The sequence below is a fragment of the Borostomias antarcticus genome (assembly GCF_949987555.1).
Source record: "Borostomias antarcticus genome assembly, chromosome: 16".
NCBI lineage: Eukaryota > Metazoa > Chordata > Actinopteri > Stomiiformes > Stomiidae > Borostomias > Borostomias antarcticus.
In genome coordinates, this window is record NC_140249.1 from 6,933,311 (window position 1) to 6,945,810 (window position 12,500).

The 12,500-nt window shown below is 48.2% G+C and overlaps 1 protein-coding gene across 1 annotated transcript in view; it reads left to right on the top strand.

The window, feature by feature from the left end:
• The window catches only part of asap2a (ArfGAP with SH3 domain, ankyrin repeat and PH domain 2a), a gene marked incomplete at its 5' end in the record, with an annotated part of 57,885 nt that overhangs the window by 29,903 nt on the left and 15,482 nt on the right, over positions 1-12,500 (top strand). The window contains 7 exons of the mRNA XM_084450876.1: positions 1,450-1,524; positions 5,011-5,060; positions 6,954-7,083; positions 8,118-8,203; positions 8,344-8,419; positions 9,097-9,183; positions 10,976-11,097. Coding sequence (XP_084307002.1) covers positions 1,450-1,524; positions 5,011-5,060; positions 6,954-7,083; positions 8,118-8,203; positions 8,344-8,419; positions 9,097-9,183; positions 10,976-11,097 — 626 coding nt within the window. The remainder of the gene's footprint in view (positions 1-1,449; positions 1,525-5,010; positions 5,061-6,953; positions 7,084-8,117; positions 8,204-8,343; positions 8,420-9,096; positions 9,184-10,975; positions 11,098-12,500) is intronic.

Here is a 12,500-nt window from a genome sequence, read left to right on the forward strand (position 1 = left end):
TGAGTCACCCTGTCCCTTCTCTGACTGTAGCGTTAGGTGGGTTAACCCTAACCCTGTCCCTGCTCTGACTGTAGCGTTAGGAGGGTTAACCCTAACCCTGTCCCTTCTCTGACTGTAGCGTTAGGAGGGTTAACCCTAACCCTGTCCCTGCTCTGACTGTAGCGTTAGGAGGGTTAACCCTAACCCTGTCCCTTCTCTGACTGTAGCGTTAGGAGGGTTAACCCTAACCCTGTCCCTGCTCTGACTGTAGCGTTAGGAGGGTTAACCCTAACCCTGTCCCTGCTCTGACTGTAGCGTTAGGAGGGTTAACCCTAACCCTGTCCCTGCTCTGACTGTAGCGTTAGGAGGGTTAACCCTAACCCTGTCCCTTCTCTGACTGTAGCTTAAGAGGGTTAACCCTAACCCTGTCCCTTCTCTGACTGAAGCGTTAGGAGGGTTAACCCTAACCCTGCCCCTTCTCTGACTGTAGCGTTAGGAGGGTTAACCCTAACCCTGTCCCTTCTCTGACTGTAGCGTTAGGAGGGTTAACCATAACCCTGTCCCTTCTCTGACTGTAGCGTTAGGAGGGTTAACCCTAACCCTGTCCCTTCTCTGACTGTAGCGTTAGGAGGGTTAACCCTAACCCTGTCCCTTCTCTGACTGTAGCGTTAGGAGGGTTAACCCTAACCCTGTCCCTTCTCTGAGTGTAGCGTTAGGAGGGTTAACCCTAACCCTGTCCCTTCTCTGACTGTAGCGTTAGGAGGGTTAACCCTAACCCTGTCCCTTCTCTGACTGTAGCGTTAGGAGGGTTAACCCTAACCCTGTCCCTTCTCTGACTGTAGCGTTAGGAGGGTTAACCCTTACCCTGTCCCTTCTCTGACTGTAGCGTTAGGAGGGTTAACCCTAACCCTGTCCCTGCTCTGACTGTAGCCCAGGTTGAAACAATTGTCCAGCTTTATTAGAACCACCTGACACATACAGAGATGGGGAGGAGGCGGGGCCTCAGGACGCATCTACACAGACAGCTCACTGACTGGAGATCAAATCTGTAATCTATCAAGACATGACCATGCAGAGGTGTGTGTGTGAGTGTGAGAGAGAGAGAGAGAGAGTGTGTGTGTGAGAGTGTGTGCACGTGTGTGTGTGTGTGTGTGTGTGTGTGTGTGTGTGTGTGTGTGTGTGTGTGTGTGTGTGTGTGTGTGTGTGTGTGTGTGTGTGTGTGTGTGTGTGTGTGTGTGTGTGTGTGTGTGTGTCACCTCCTTCTGATCATCAGTCAGAGACACTGGGTGGGAAAGTGGATGTTAGAACTAGGCACTGACACACACACATACACACACACACACTCCCGGCAGCAGAGGGGATCAGATTTCACCAGCACCATCTATCATCTCTGACTGTCACTCTGGCTTAGTGTTCAATCCCTGGTAACCCCTGGTAACCCCCCTGTCTGTCTCTCTCCCTCTTCTCCAGTTCCAGAACATGAACAACATCATCACCTTCCCCCTGGACAGCCTCCTGAAAGGAGACCTCAAGGGAGTCAAAGGGGTGAGCGGCCAAATCCTCCTCCAGCCCTCAGCCTGACCACACCCTGCGTGGTGTAGTAGCACACTAAGCAGGGGTGTAGAGTTATACAGTGTAGAGGTGCTAAGCAGACCCTCGCCTATGACACCACTGCAGGCGTAGAATCTCTGGCTCCTCTGTGTTTATATGATCTTAAGTACCAGTACCAACGTCTCGAGGTGTTTTTGTTTGGGTGGGCAGCACCCGTACCTTACAGATGCTGTGGAGGAAGTCCGGTCTCAATCCTTGCCTGAGATTTGCACTTCCAGGATCAGGGCTCTCCCAGTCCCGGTCACGCAGCCTGTCAGGATAGCAGACAGAGTAGACTTTCTGATGGTCAGCCTGTCAGGATAGCAGACAGAGTAGACTTTCTAATGGTCAGCCTGTCAGGATAGCAGACAGAGTAGACTTTCTAATGGTCAGCCTGTCAGGATAGCAGACAGAGTAGACTTTCTAATGGTCAGCCTGTCAGGATAGCAGACAGAGTAGACTTTCTAATGGTCAGCCTGTCAGGATAGCACACAGAGTAGATTTTCTAATGGTCAGCCTGTCAGGATAGCAGACAGAGTAGACTTTCTAATGGTCAGCCTGTCAGGATAGCAGACAGAGTAGACTTTCTAATGGTCAGCCTGTCAGGATAGCAGACAGAGTAGGCTTTCTTATGGTCAGCCTGTCAGGATAGCAGGCAGAGTAGACTTTCTAATGGTCAGCCTGTCAGGATAGCAAGCAGAGTAGACTTTCTAATGGTCAGCCTGTCAGGATAGCAGACAGAGTAGACTTTCTAATGGTCAGCCTGTCAGGATAGCACACAGAGTAGATTTTCTAATGGTCAGCCTGTCAGGATAGCACACAGAGTAGATTTTCTAATGGTCAGCCTGTCAGGATAGCACACAGAGTAGATTTTCTAATGGTCTGCCTGTCAGGATAGCACACACAGTAGATTTTCTAATGGTCTGCCTGTCAGGATAGCACACAGAGTAGATTTTCTAATGGTCAGCCTGTCAGGATAGCACACAGAGTAGATTTTCTAATGGTCAGCCTGTCAGGATAGCACACAGAGTAGATTTTCTAATGGTCAGCCTGTCAGGATAGCACACAGAGTAGATTTTCGAATGGTCAGCCTGTCAGGATAGCACACAGAGTAGATTTTCTAATGGTCTGCCTGTCAGGATAGCACACAGAGTAGATTTTCTAATGGTCTGCCTGTCAGGATAGCACACAGAGTAGATTTTCTAATGGTCAGCCTGTCAGGATAGCACACAGAGTAGATTTTCTAATGGTCAGCCTGTCAGGATAGCAGACAGAGTAGATTTTCTAATGGTCTGCCTGTCAGGATAGCACACAGAGTAGATTTTCTAATGGTCAGCCTGTCAGGATAGCACACAGAGTAGATTTTCTAATGGTCAGCCTGTCAGGATAGCACACAGAGTAGATTTTCTAATGGTCTGCCTGTCAGGATAGCACACAGAGTAGATTTTCTAATGGTCAGCCTGTCAGGATAGCACACAGAGTAGATTTTCTAATGGTCAGCCTGTCAGGATAGCAGACAGAGTAGATTTTCTAATGGTCAGCCTGTCAGGATAGCAGACAGAGTAGATTTTCTAATGGTCAGCCTGTCAGGATAGCAGACAGAGTAGATTTTCTAATGGTCAGCCTGTCAGGATAGCAGACAGAGTAGATTTTCTAATGGTCAGCCTGTCAGGATAGCAGACAGAGTAGATTTTCTAATGGTCTGCCCAGGCCTGTAATCCCATCAGCCCTCATTCCTTCCTGCGTGACCACTAACCTTTCCATTCTCTCCATTCTTCTGGGTGAGAGCATCTGATGTTCTCTAATGTGATTTACCTTCCTAATAATGTTGTTAGCCACCCCCCCCTTCTCTCTCTCTCTCTCTCTCTCTCTCTCTCTCCGTTCTCCCCCATTACCTCTTCAGTTCTTATAGTCTCTCCCTCTCTCATAGTCACTCTGTCTGCGTCTCTTCCTCTGACAGTGTGTAGTTCACTGTCCAGGCAGAGATGTTAGCGTATCACGTGGATGCTGGTTGTAGCGCGGTGCAGATCAACTCATTATCCCACCGCTGACTCCAATTACAGTCATGACCACCGTGCTAATGAGGTGCCAGTCTGGGCATCCTGTGTCACTCACACACACACACACACACACACACATACACAAACACACACTGTGCATTGTGCACAACACCACAATCACCTACACACTGATCCTCTCCTCCACTTTCTCCTGTTCCACCTCCTCCTCCTCCTTGCTCCTCTCCTAGGGATGGGTATTGGCAAGGACCTTATGATACGTATGACGATACATGGGTCAGAATACAATTTCATTCATCATTTACTAAAAATGTTTAAAAAATCTCTCTCTCCAACCCAACTGTCTGCTTAACTGCCTGAGTTGTCACTCTCTTGTCCAGAGTCTGATCCTTTTGGGGCCGCACAACAATACAGCAGACCATTCTAATACTACATTGCAAACTGTGGTATTATTGTCTTGAATATGAACATTCCACGAAATGGTCCGTATGAGATAACCAAGATGGCGTTCTTCCATTCATCTGTATAAGGCAGTAACGCTGTCATAACACAAAGCAGCTGTTGTTAGGGGCAAATAATACCATGGCATGTCTACGCTGCCTCAAGCTTTGGTTTGTTTGAATAGATTGAAAGGATCCCGCTGTTATAACAATTTCACTTCAAAGCTGCAATTACTGTTAGTGATCTCAGCAATTAGTGACTGGCACAGAACTGGAGGATAAACGGCAAATCAACCAGCTAATTTACAGTCCAATCAAATGGCTCATAATGTCCCTCCAATGTTTCTGCTGGCCACTGTTCAGTGTTTTAACTGCTGGTCCTGGCACTGCTAGTTAGTGTTTATAGAATGACACGGGCAGTTGCACCAGTAAATGTCTGTTTTTGTTAGTCTTAATCACTGTTTTTTTGTTGTGTTTTGTTCTAGTGTATTAGTCCCCTCAAGGGAAATTCTGCTTCTACTCTTCTATCTGAGCCATCAGTTGAGTCGAGCAGTTCAGTCAGCCAGTGAAAATGAAATACAGGCCTCTGGCAAAAGTCTCCTGAAGCAACGAGCGGTAACGTTAACGTTAGTGGAATGAACAGCCCTAAGTGCAGTTATTGCAGAAATAGACTCAATAACAACAATTAAACAAGAAGAAGAGTATGCACTAGCGGAGTATGCACTTCTCTTGTAGGGATTCTCTTCTGACAGATATGGACTGACATGGTTTGCTCTCTGCTCTACCTGTCTCTCTGCTCTTCATAGACAGACACCTGTCTCTCTGCTCTCCATGGACAGACACCTGTCTCTCTGCTCTCCATGGACAGACACCTGTCTCTCTGCTCTCCATGGACTAACACCCGTCTCTCTGCTCTTCATAGACAGACACCTGTCTCTCTGCTCTCCATGGACTGACACCTGTCACTCTGCTCTTCTCCACAGGACCTGAAGAAGCCTTTTGATAAAGCCTGGAAAGACTACGAGACTAAAGTGTAAGGATTTTCATATTTTTCTATTAACTTAATTTGTGATACGTTTAGACAACATCATCCCACGGTCCCTTGAGTCGACTCATTCTGATGACAGAATGTACTAATGGATTACCATTCTGATGATAGACTCTACTAATAGTTGACCATTACTGTAGTTTGCATTTTGAAGAATAATGTATTGCTACTGGTCAAACAGATGTTAAAAGACCTGCTCTGTGATATTTGGCTTGTCTGTGCCTCTGTTCTAATCACTGTTCCTCCCAAACTTGCTGTGTTCATTCATACGCCGTAGATAACAGTCCCTCAACCTCACCCCAACCCTCACTTCTCCACACCCCTCACTATTCTAACCATGCATGCAGCAGAATAGAGACTTTCATAGCACTTTTATATATTTTACAAGCTGCAAAGGACATTCTTTACTGAAAGGGTAATACATTTTCTTCTCCAAACCAATCTGATGAGAGACAGGACAGACCTTGTACTACAAAGATCAACCAGATAGCATATGCCATGTGACTGCTCCTCACCGCCCCTAACCCCAGCCCGAACCCAGACCCGACCCTTTCATTTACCCCCCATTGATGGGATCTCTGTCTGCTGACCTATCAATGGAGTCCAGTTACTCTGCTTGACCCAGACATCTCCACCCCCACTACCCCCCCCCCCCTCCTCCCCCATAGCTCTGGTTCAGCCCCTCTAGCCCAGCCTCTCTTGGAGGTTTAGCCTCTCTAACCCTAACCCAACCTCTCTTGGAGGTTTAGCCTCTCTAAGGTTTGGTTTAAACCGGTCTGTGTCGTCCTCCTTCTCACACTCTCAACCAAGACGGATTGTTCTCTCTCCCTCTATCTCCCTCTATCTCTCTGTCTCTCTCTCTATCAATCTCAATTCAATTCAAAGGGCTTCATTGGTATGGGAAACATACTGTATGTTTACATTGCCGAAGCAAGTGAACTGAATATATAAATGAAAACAAAACAAACTAACAGAACAATGAGAAGGAATACAGGCTTAAGAACAATAATAATAATAATCAGCTTGCCTGTCTGTATGGCTGTCTGGCCCAAATCAAAGCATCTGAGCTCGAGCAAGGTTCTTATGGCTCCGGCGCGTTCCACCCCCCCCTTCTTCCCCGATCAGACCGGTCTGGACTGGTCTGGTCTCTCCTGCAGTTTACGGCCTTGTGTGGTCAAGATAACCTACGCCGCCTCGGCGCCCAGGTCTCTATCTCTAACCACAACAATTGCTGTTGTCCACAGAATGTACCAACCATGGAATGCCATCTTTATCTCATATGGGATGTTTGTCTATGCAAAGGGAGACACAGTTTCTTACAGAAACTGCGGCCGACAGCCACACTCAGGGGTCAACATCATAACTAGAAACAGCTAACAGGATCAGGTTAAACCAAGACATTTCTCTGAAAATAGCCATTTTCATCATTGGTCAGGCCTTGTAGGGCACAGCAGACCACAGCGCTGGCTCATGCATACACACCACTTTGTCGTAGCTTGAACCTCCCCTGTCATCTTGTCTGTTTTGATTTGACCCAGTTTGTTTTGTTGTTCTGTTGTTGTTGTTGTTTGGAATGGCTTTGGTGCATGTGTTGATTATTCCATGAGAGGCAGGTTGTAGAGAATGATCAACCTGGGTAGTAGTAACAGTAGGGTTACATAGTCAGTACCCAGTGCATGAGCCAGGGTGTTCTGGTCTTGGCTAGTCCGATCTGGTTTGGTCCAGCCTAGGCTGGTCTGGCCTAACCCTAACCCTCTGTGTTTCCTGTTTGAGTGTGATGATGCTTGCGAGTGCGATTGAGTTATCGGTGTGCGTGTCTACTGTCCCCACGGTGCGCCCTTTGACCCCGCCCTTGTCTGTGTTGTCACTTCCTGCCAGCTCTAAGATCGAGAAGGAGAAGAAGGAGCACGCCAGGCAACACGGCCTGATCCGCACGGAGATCAGCGGCGCCGAGGTGGCGGAGGAGATGGAGAAGGAGAGGCGCTTCTTCCAGCTGCAGATGTGTGAGGTCAGGCAGGGGGGGCGGGGCGGGGCCACAGCACAGGAGAGGTGGGGGCTGGCGGCGGAGTCCGAGTCACGAGTCACGTCTCTAAACGCTGCGTTCAACTAAAGACTGAGGACGTTCCTCTAGGTTTCGTGGCTAAAAGTGGGTGGAAACAATTTGAAAGATTGGGGGGGAAAAACTGCATCGCAGAACCAATGCAAAGTATTTAGGGCGGTCTTTCCTAACGGGGCGGTGAATGTTTTGATTCTGTTGGAGATGTAGGCAGTGGCTCTGATTGGTAGCGTTGGTTCTAGCGAATATTTTCGATCTCCAAAGTCTTAAAGCGAGACTAACAGGTTGGGTGAAAACTCTGTTAGTGATCTCTTGACCTGTTACAGTATCTGACCCTAACCCTGACCCCGTTACAGTATCTAACCCTGACCCTGACCCTGTTACAGTATCTGACCCTAACCCTGACCCTGTTACAGAATCTGACCCTAACCCTGGCCCTGTTACAGTATCTGACCCTAACCCTGACCCCGTTACAGTATCTGACCCTAACCCTGACCCTGTTACAGTATCTGACCCTAACCCTGACCCTGTTACAGAATCTGACCCTAACCCTGACCCTGTTACAGTATCTGACCCTAACCCTGACCCTGTTACAGAATCTGACCCTAACCCTGACCCTGTTACAGAATCTGACCCTAACCCTGACTCTGTTACAGTATCTGACCCTAACCCTGACCCTGTTACAGAATCTGACCCTAACCCTGACTCTGTTACAGTATCTGACCCTAACCCTGACCCTGTTACAGTATCTGACCCTAACCCTGACCCTGTTACAGTATCTGACCCTAACCCTGACCCTGTTACAGTATCTGACCCTAACCCTGACCCTGTTACAGTATCTGACCCTAACCCTGACCCTGTTACAAAATCTGACCCTAACCCTGACCCTGTTACAGTATCTGACCCTAACCCTGACTCTGTTACAGTATCTGACCCTAACCCTGACCCTGTTACAGTATCTGACCCTAACCCTGACCCTCTTACAGTATTTGCTAAAAGTGAACGAGATCAAGATCAAGAAAGGAGTGGACCTGCTGCAAAACCTCATCAAATACTTCCATGCACAATGCAAGTAAGAAGTCACACACAGACACACACACGCAGGCACACACACACACACACACACACACACACACACACACACACACACACACACACAAACATACACACACACCTAAGGGAAATCAACTGACGTTGTTCTGTCTCTCACAGTTTCTTCCAGGATGGGCTGAAGGCAGTGGACAACCTGAAGCCCTCCATAGAGAAGCTGGCCACAGACATAACCACAGTGAGACCCTAGCCTTAACCCTAACCCACCCCTGTCCACTCCAGACAACCTGTCCTCTGTCCCCTAACCCTAGCCTTAACCCCCATCCCCTAACCCTTAACCCTAACCCACCCCTGTCCACTCCAGACAACCTGTCCTCTGTCCCCTAGCCTTAACCCTCCCCCTCCCCCCCATCCCCTACCCCTAGCCTAGCCTTAACCCTAACCCACCCCTGTCCACTCCAGACAACCTGTCCTCTGTCCCCTAACCCTAGCCTTAACCCCCATCCCCTAACCCTAGCTTTAACCATAACCCCCCCCGTCCACTCCAGACAACCTGTCCTCTATCCCCTAACCCGAGCCTTAACCCCCATCCCCTAACCCAAGCCTAGCCTTAACCCTAACCCACCCCTGTCCACTCCAGACAACCTGTCCTCTGTCCCCTAACCCTAGCCTTAACCCCCATCCCCTAACCCTAGCTTTAACCATAACCCCCCCCGTCCACTCCAGACAACCTGTCCTCTGTCCCCTAACCCGAGCCTTAACCCTCCCCCTCCCCCCCATCCCCTACCCCTAGCCTAGCCTTAACCCTAACCCACCCCTGTCCACTCCAGACAACCTCTCCTCTGTCCCCTAACCCTAGCCTTAGCGCCGTCCTCTGGGCAGACTGGATCTAGACACCACGTGTTCTCTGTCCAGATCAAGCAGGTCCAGGACGAGGAGAGGAAGCAGCTGACTCAGCTACGAGATGTCCTGAAGACCGCCCTGCAGGTGGAGCAGAAGGAGGTAACGCCTTCCACAGGGAGGACACACACACACACACACACACACACACACACACACTGGAATCTTCACATCTGGAATCAGCCGTATGAGTTACAATCGCTGTATGAGCAGCATACATAACTTGCTGTGTAAGCACACTGTCATATCTGAAGCATGCTCTCTTCTCTTCCACGCCGCACCCCTACTTGGTGAACCAAGTCTAGGAGAGTAAGTGGTTTAACGTCCCCCTGTCTGTCTGTCTGTGCTAGTGTCTGTTCTCTCAGCCTGGTGAACCAAGTCCAGCTGTGTGCTAGTGTCTGTTCTCTCAGCCTGGTGAACCAAGTCCAGCTGTGTGCTAGTGTCTGTTCTGTCAGCCTGGTGAACCAAGTCCAGCTGTGTGCTAGTGTCTGTTCTGTCAGTCTGGTGAACCAAGTCCAGCTGTGTCTGTGCTAGTGTCTGTTCTCAGCCTGGTGAACCAAGTCCAGCTGTGTGCTAGTGTCTGTTCTGTCAGTCTGGTGAACCAAGTCCAGCTGTGTCTGTGCTAGTGTCTGTTCTCTCAGCCTGGTGAACCAAGTCCAGCTCTGTCTGTGCTACTGTCTGTTCTCAGCCTGGTGAACCAAGTCCAGCTGTGTGCTAGTGTCTGTTCTCAGCCTGGGGAACCAAGTCCAGCTCTGTCTGTGCTAGTGTCTGTTCTCAGCCTGGTGAACCAAGTCCAGCTGTGTCTGTGCTAGTGTCTGTTCTCAGCCTGGTGAACCAAGTCCAGCTCTGTCTGTAGACAGAAACTATTCCTGTACACATTCTCAAGATAATACTAGATGGCCTTCAGCCCCGTAACTTTTCCTATTACATTGCATTACATTACATTACTGTACATCACACTTTTATCCAAAGTGACTTAGAATAAGTGCAGTCAAGAGAACTACAGTACTAGTCGCCAGAAATCATAAATGCATCTCCTTTTTAAATAAGCATCTAAGAGCTTAAAGGGGCACAGTCACGCTTGTTTACGTTAATATTATTTGGATTAAATGCTGTGTGTAGGCCTTTTTAAAATCACTGTCAGTGTAGCAGTTTCCCTACACGGAAGCCGGAAGGCACTGGTTTGCCCGTTGAAGTTTTTCCACGATTCCGTCTTCCATGTAGGGAAACGGCTACACTGATGGTGGTTTTATAAAGACTTACACAGACAATTTACATATTTAATCCCAATAATATTTACTTAAACAATTGTGACTGTGTCCCTTTGACCAGTGTTGAAGTAAAAGTGCGATTAACAAAGACCCCCCTCTCCTTTCCTGTTGTCCCATACCTTCAGCTCTGAGGAAGTGACATCATGAGTGCATGACCCCAGCGTTTGTTCGTCCTCTGTGTTCTTCTTACTGTGGGGGGTGTCTCAATAGTCTGAAGAGGCCTACTCTCCTTGTTTTTCTGCTTTTATTCCTCTGCTAGTTTGCAGTAAAGTGCATCGTATCAGAAGAGGAGTAATTCTTCTGCCCCATTCAAACTTTCAAACAACACTTCAGGTGTTGCATTTAGACAGGAAAGGAGCCTCTTCACACTCATTACATAGATCTTAATGGGCTATTAGGGTTAGTTACTGTACACAGATCCTAATTGATTTGTGAGTGTTAGGGTTAGTTACACAGATCCTAATGGATTTGTCAAGATTAGGGTTAGTTACATAGATCCTAATGGATTTGTCAGGGTTAGGGTTAGTTAAATATATCCTAATGGATCTGTCAGGGTTAGGGTTAGTTACACAGATCCCAATGGGTGTGTTAGGGTTGTGATTAGTTGCATAGATCCTAATCAGTGTTTGCTCTTGTTGAAGGAGTCCCAGGTGCGTCAGAGCGTCACCTACAGCTTGCACCAGCCACAGGGCAACAAGGAACACGGGACCGAGCGCTCGGGACACCTGTACAAGAAGAGTGATGGGTGAGACTGTCCACGCACGCACACACGCACACACATACACGCACACATGCACACACACACACGCACACACACTGACACACACGGTCGACCAGTGGTCACTGGAAACCTAGTCTGACTCAACGGATGTAGGTTTTGGCAATAAACCTTATCATTCGTTGTCACACTGCCCAATCAGTGGCGAGACTGGCGACGCAAATTAATCTGATTCGGGCCGAGAGATTCTCTAGGCACCAATCAGATTCGATCCAGACTATTTTGCAGGAGCACCGTCGCTGCGTCCGGGGCTGGCTCCGCCCAAGACGACTGTGATTGGTTTAAAAAAATACTGCGTTTTTTTCCCCCCTATTGCAGAATGGCAATATGTCCAGCCAGACCTGTCTCCGGCGCTGGCACAGCGTAAACGAAGTGTGGAGATAGGTCTGGCTATGCGAGACTACTAGAAACCAGACCAGTGTACCTAGTCTCCTTAGAGTCTCATAGGCACAATATCACACTATCAGCTGTGTTTAGACCTCAGGAGATACCATGTTGTAATGAAACATTCAGGGGATAGGCTCACCTTAACTAAAGCTTAACCAGTACACTCTCCACTTGCCCTGTGCAGATACAGGATATATTAGGTTGTCCGTTTATATGGACTTATCCTGCCACAAAGGGGAATTGAACTCTATGACTTTGTAGCCTCTAAGCACATGTAATATGTCTCTTGTTTACAGTAAACAAACAAAATCAATTGCAATAATTGTATTATTTGACCAATAAGGTGAAGAAACTGAATTTGCCCACAGTATTTTGAAAGACTCAGATAACCATTATACCTTGCGTGACAGGCGTACATGCCCGAGGCATGTGATTGGCTAACATGAGCAAGCGAGACCAGTCCCTGCACATTACATTACATTAGTAATTTAGCTGATGCTTTTATCCAAAGCGACTTACAATAATTGCATTTAACGTAGGAAAAGCCAATGTACGACTACTTGCCAGAACTCAGAAAGTGCATCTCCTTTCTAAAACAAGTGACTAAGAGCATAATCTAGTGCTGAAGGCAAAATGCAAGAATAGCAATCTAAATAGGTGCTTAAGAGGGAGGATTGTGTTAGTACTTCTAACTACTACTTCTACTAGTACTGCTGAAGAGATGAGTTTTGAGCCTGCAGCGAAAAATGGGCAGCGACTCTGTTGTCCTGACGTCAGTGGGCAGTTCGTTCCACCACTGCGGGGCCAGTACAGAAAAGAGGCGTGACCGTGTCAATCGACCACACGGGCCTCGGAGTGACAGGGCAACCAGTCGCCCCGAGGTAGCAGAGCGTAGCGGATGGGAAGGGGTGTAGGGTTTGACCATGGCCTGGAGGTAGGAGGGAGCTGTTCCTTTCATTGCCCTGTAGTCTTTTACCAGAGTT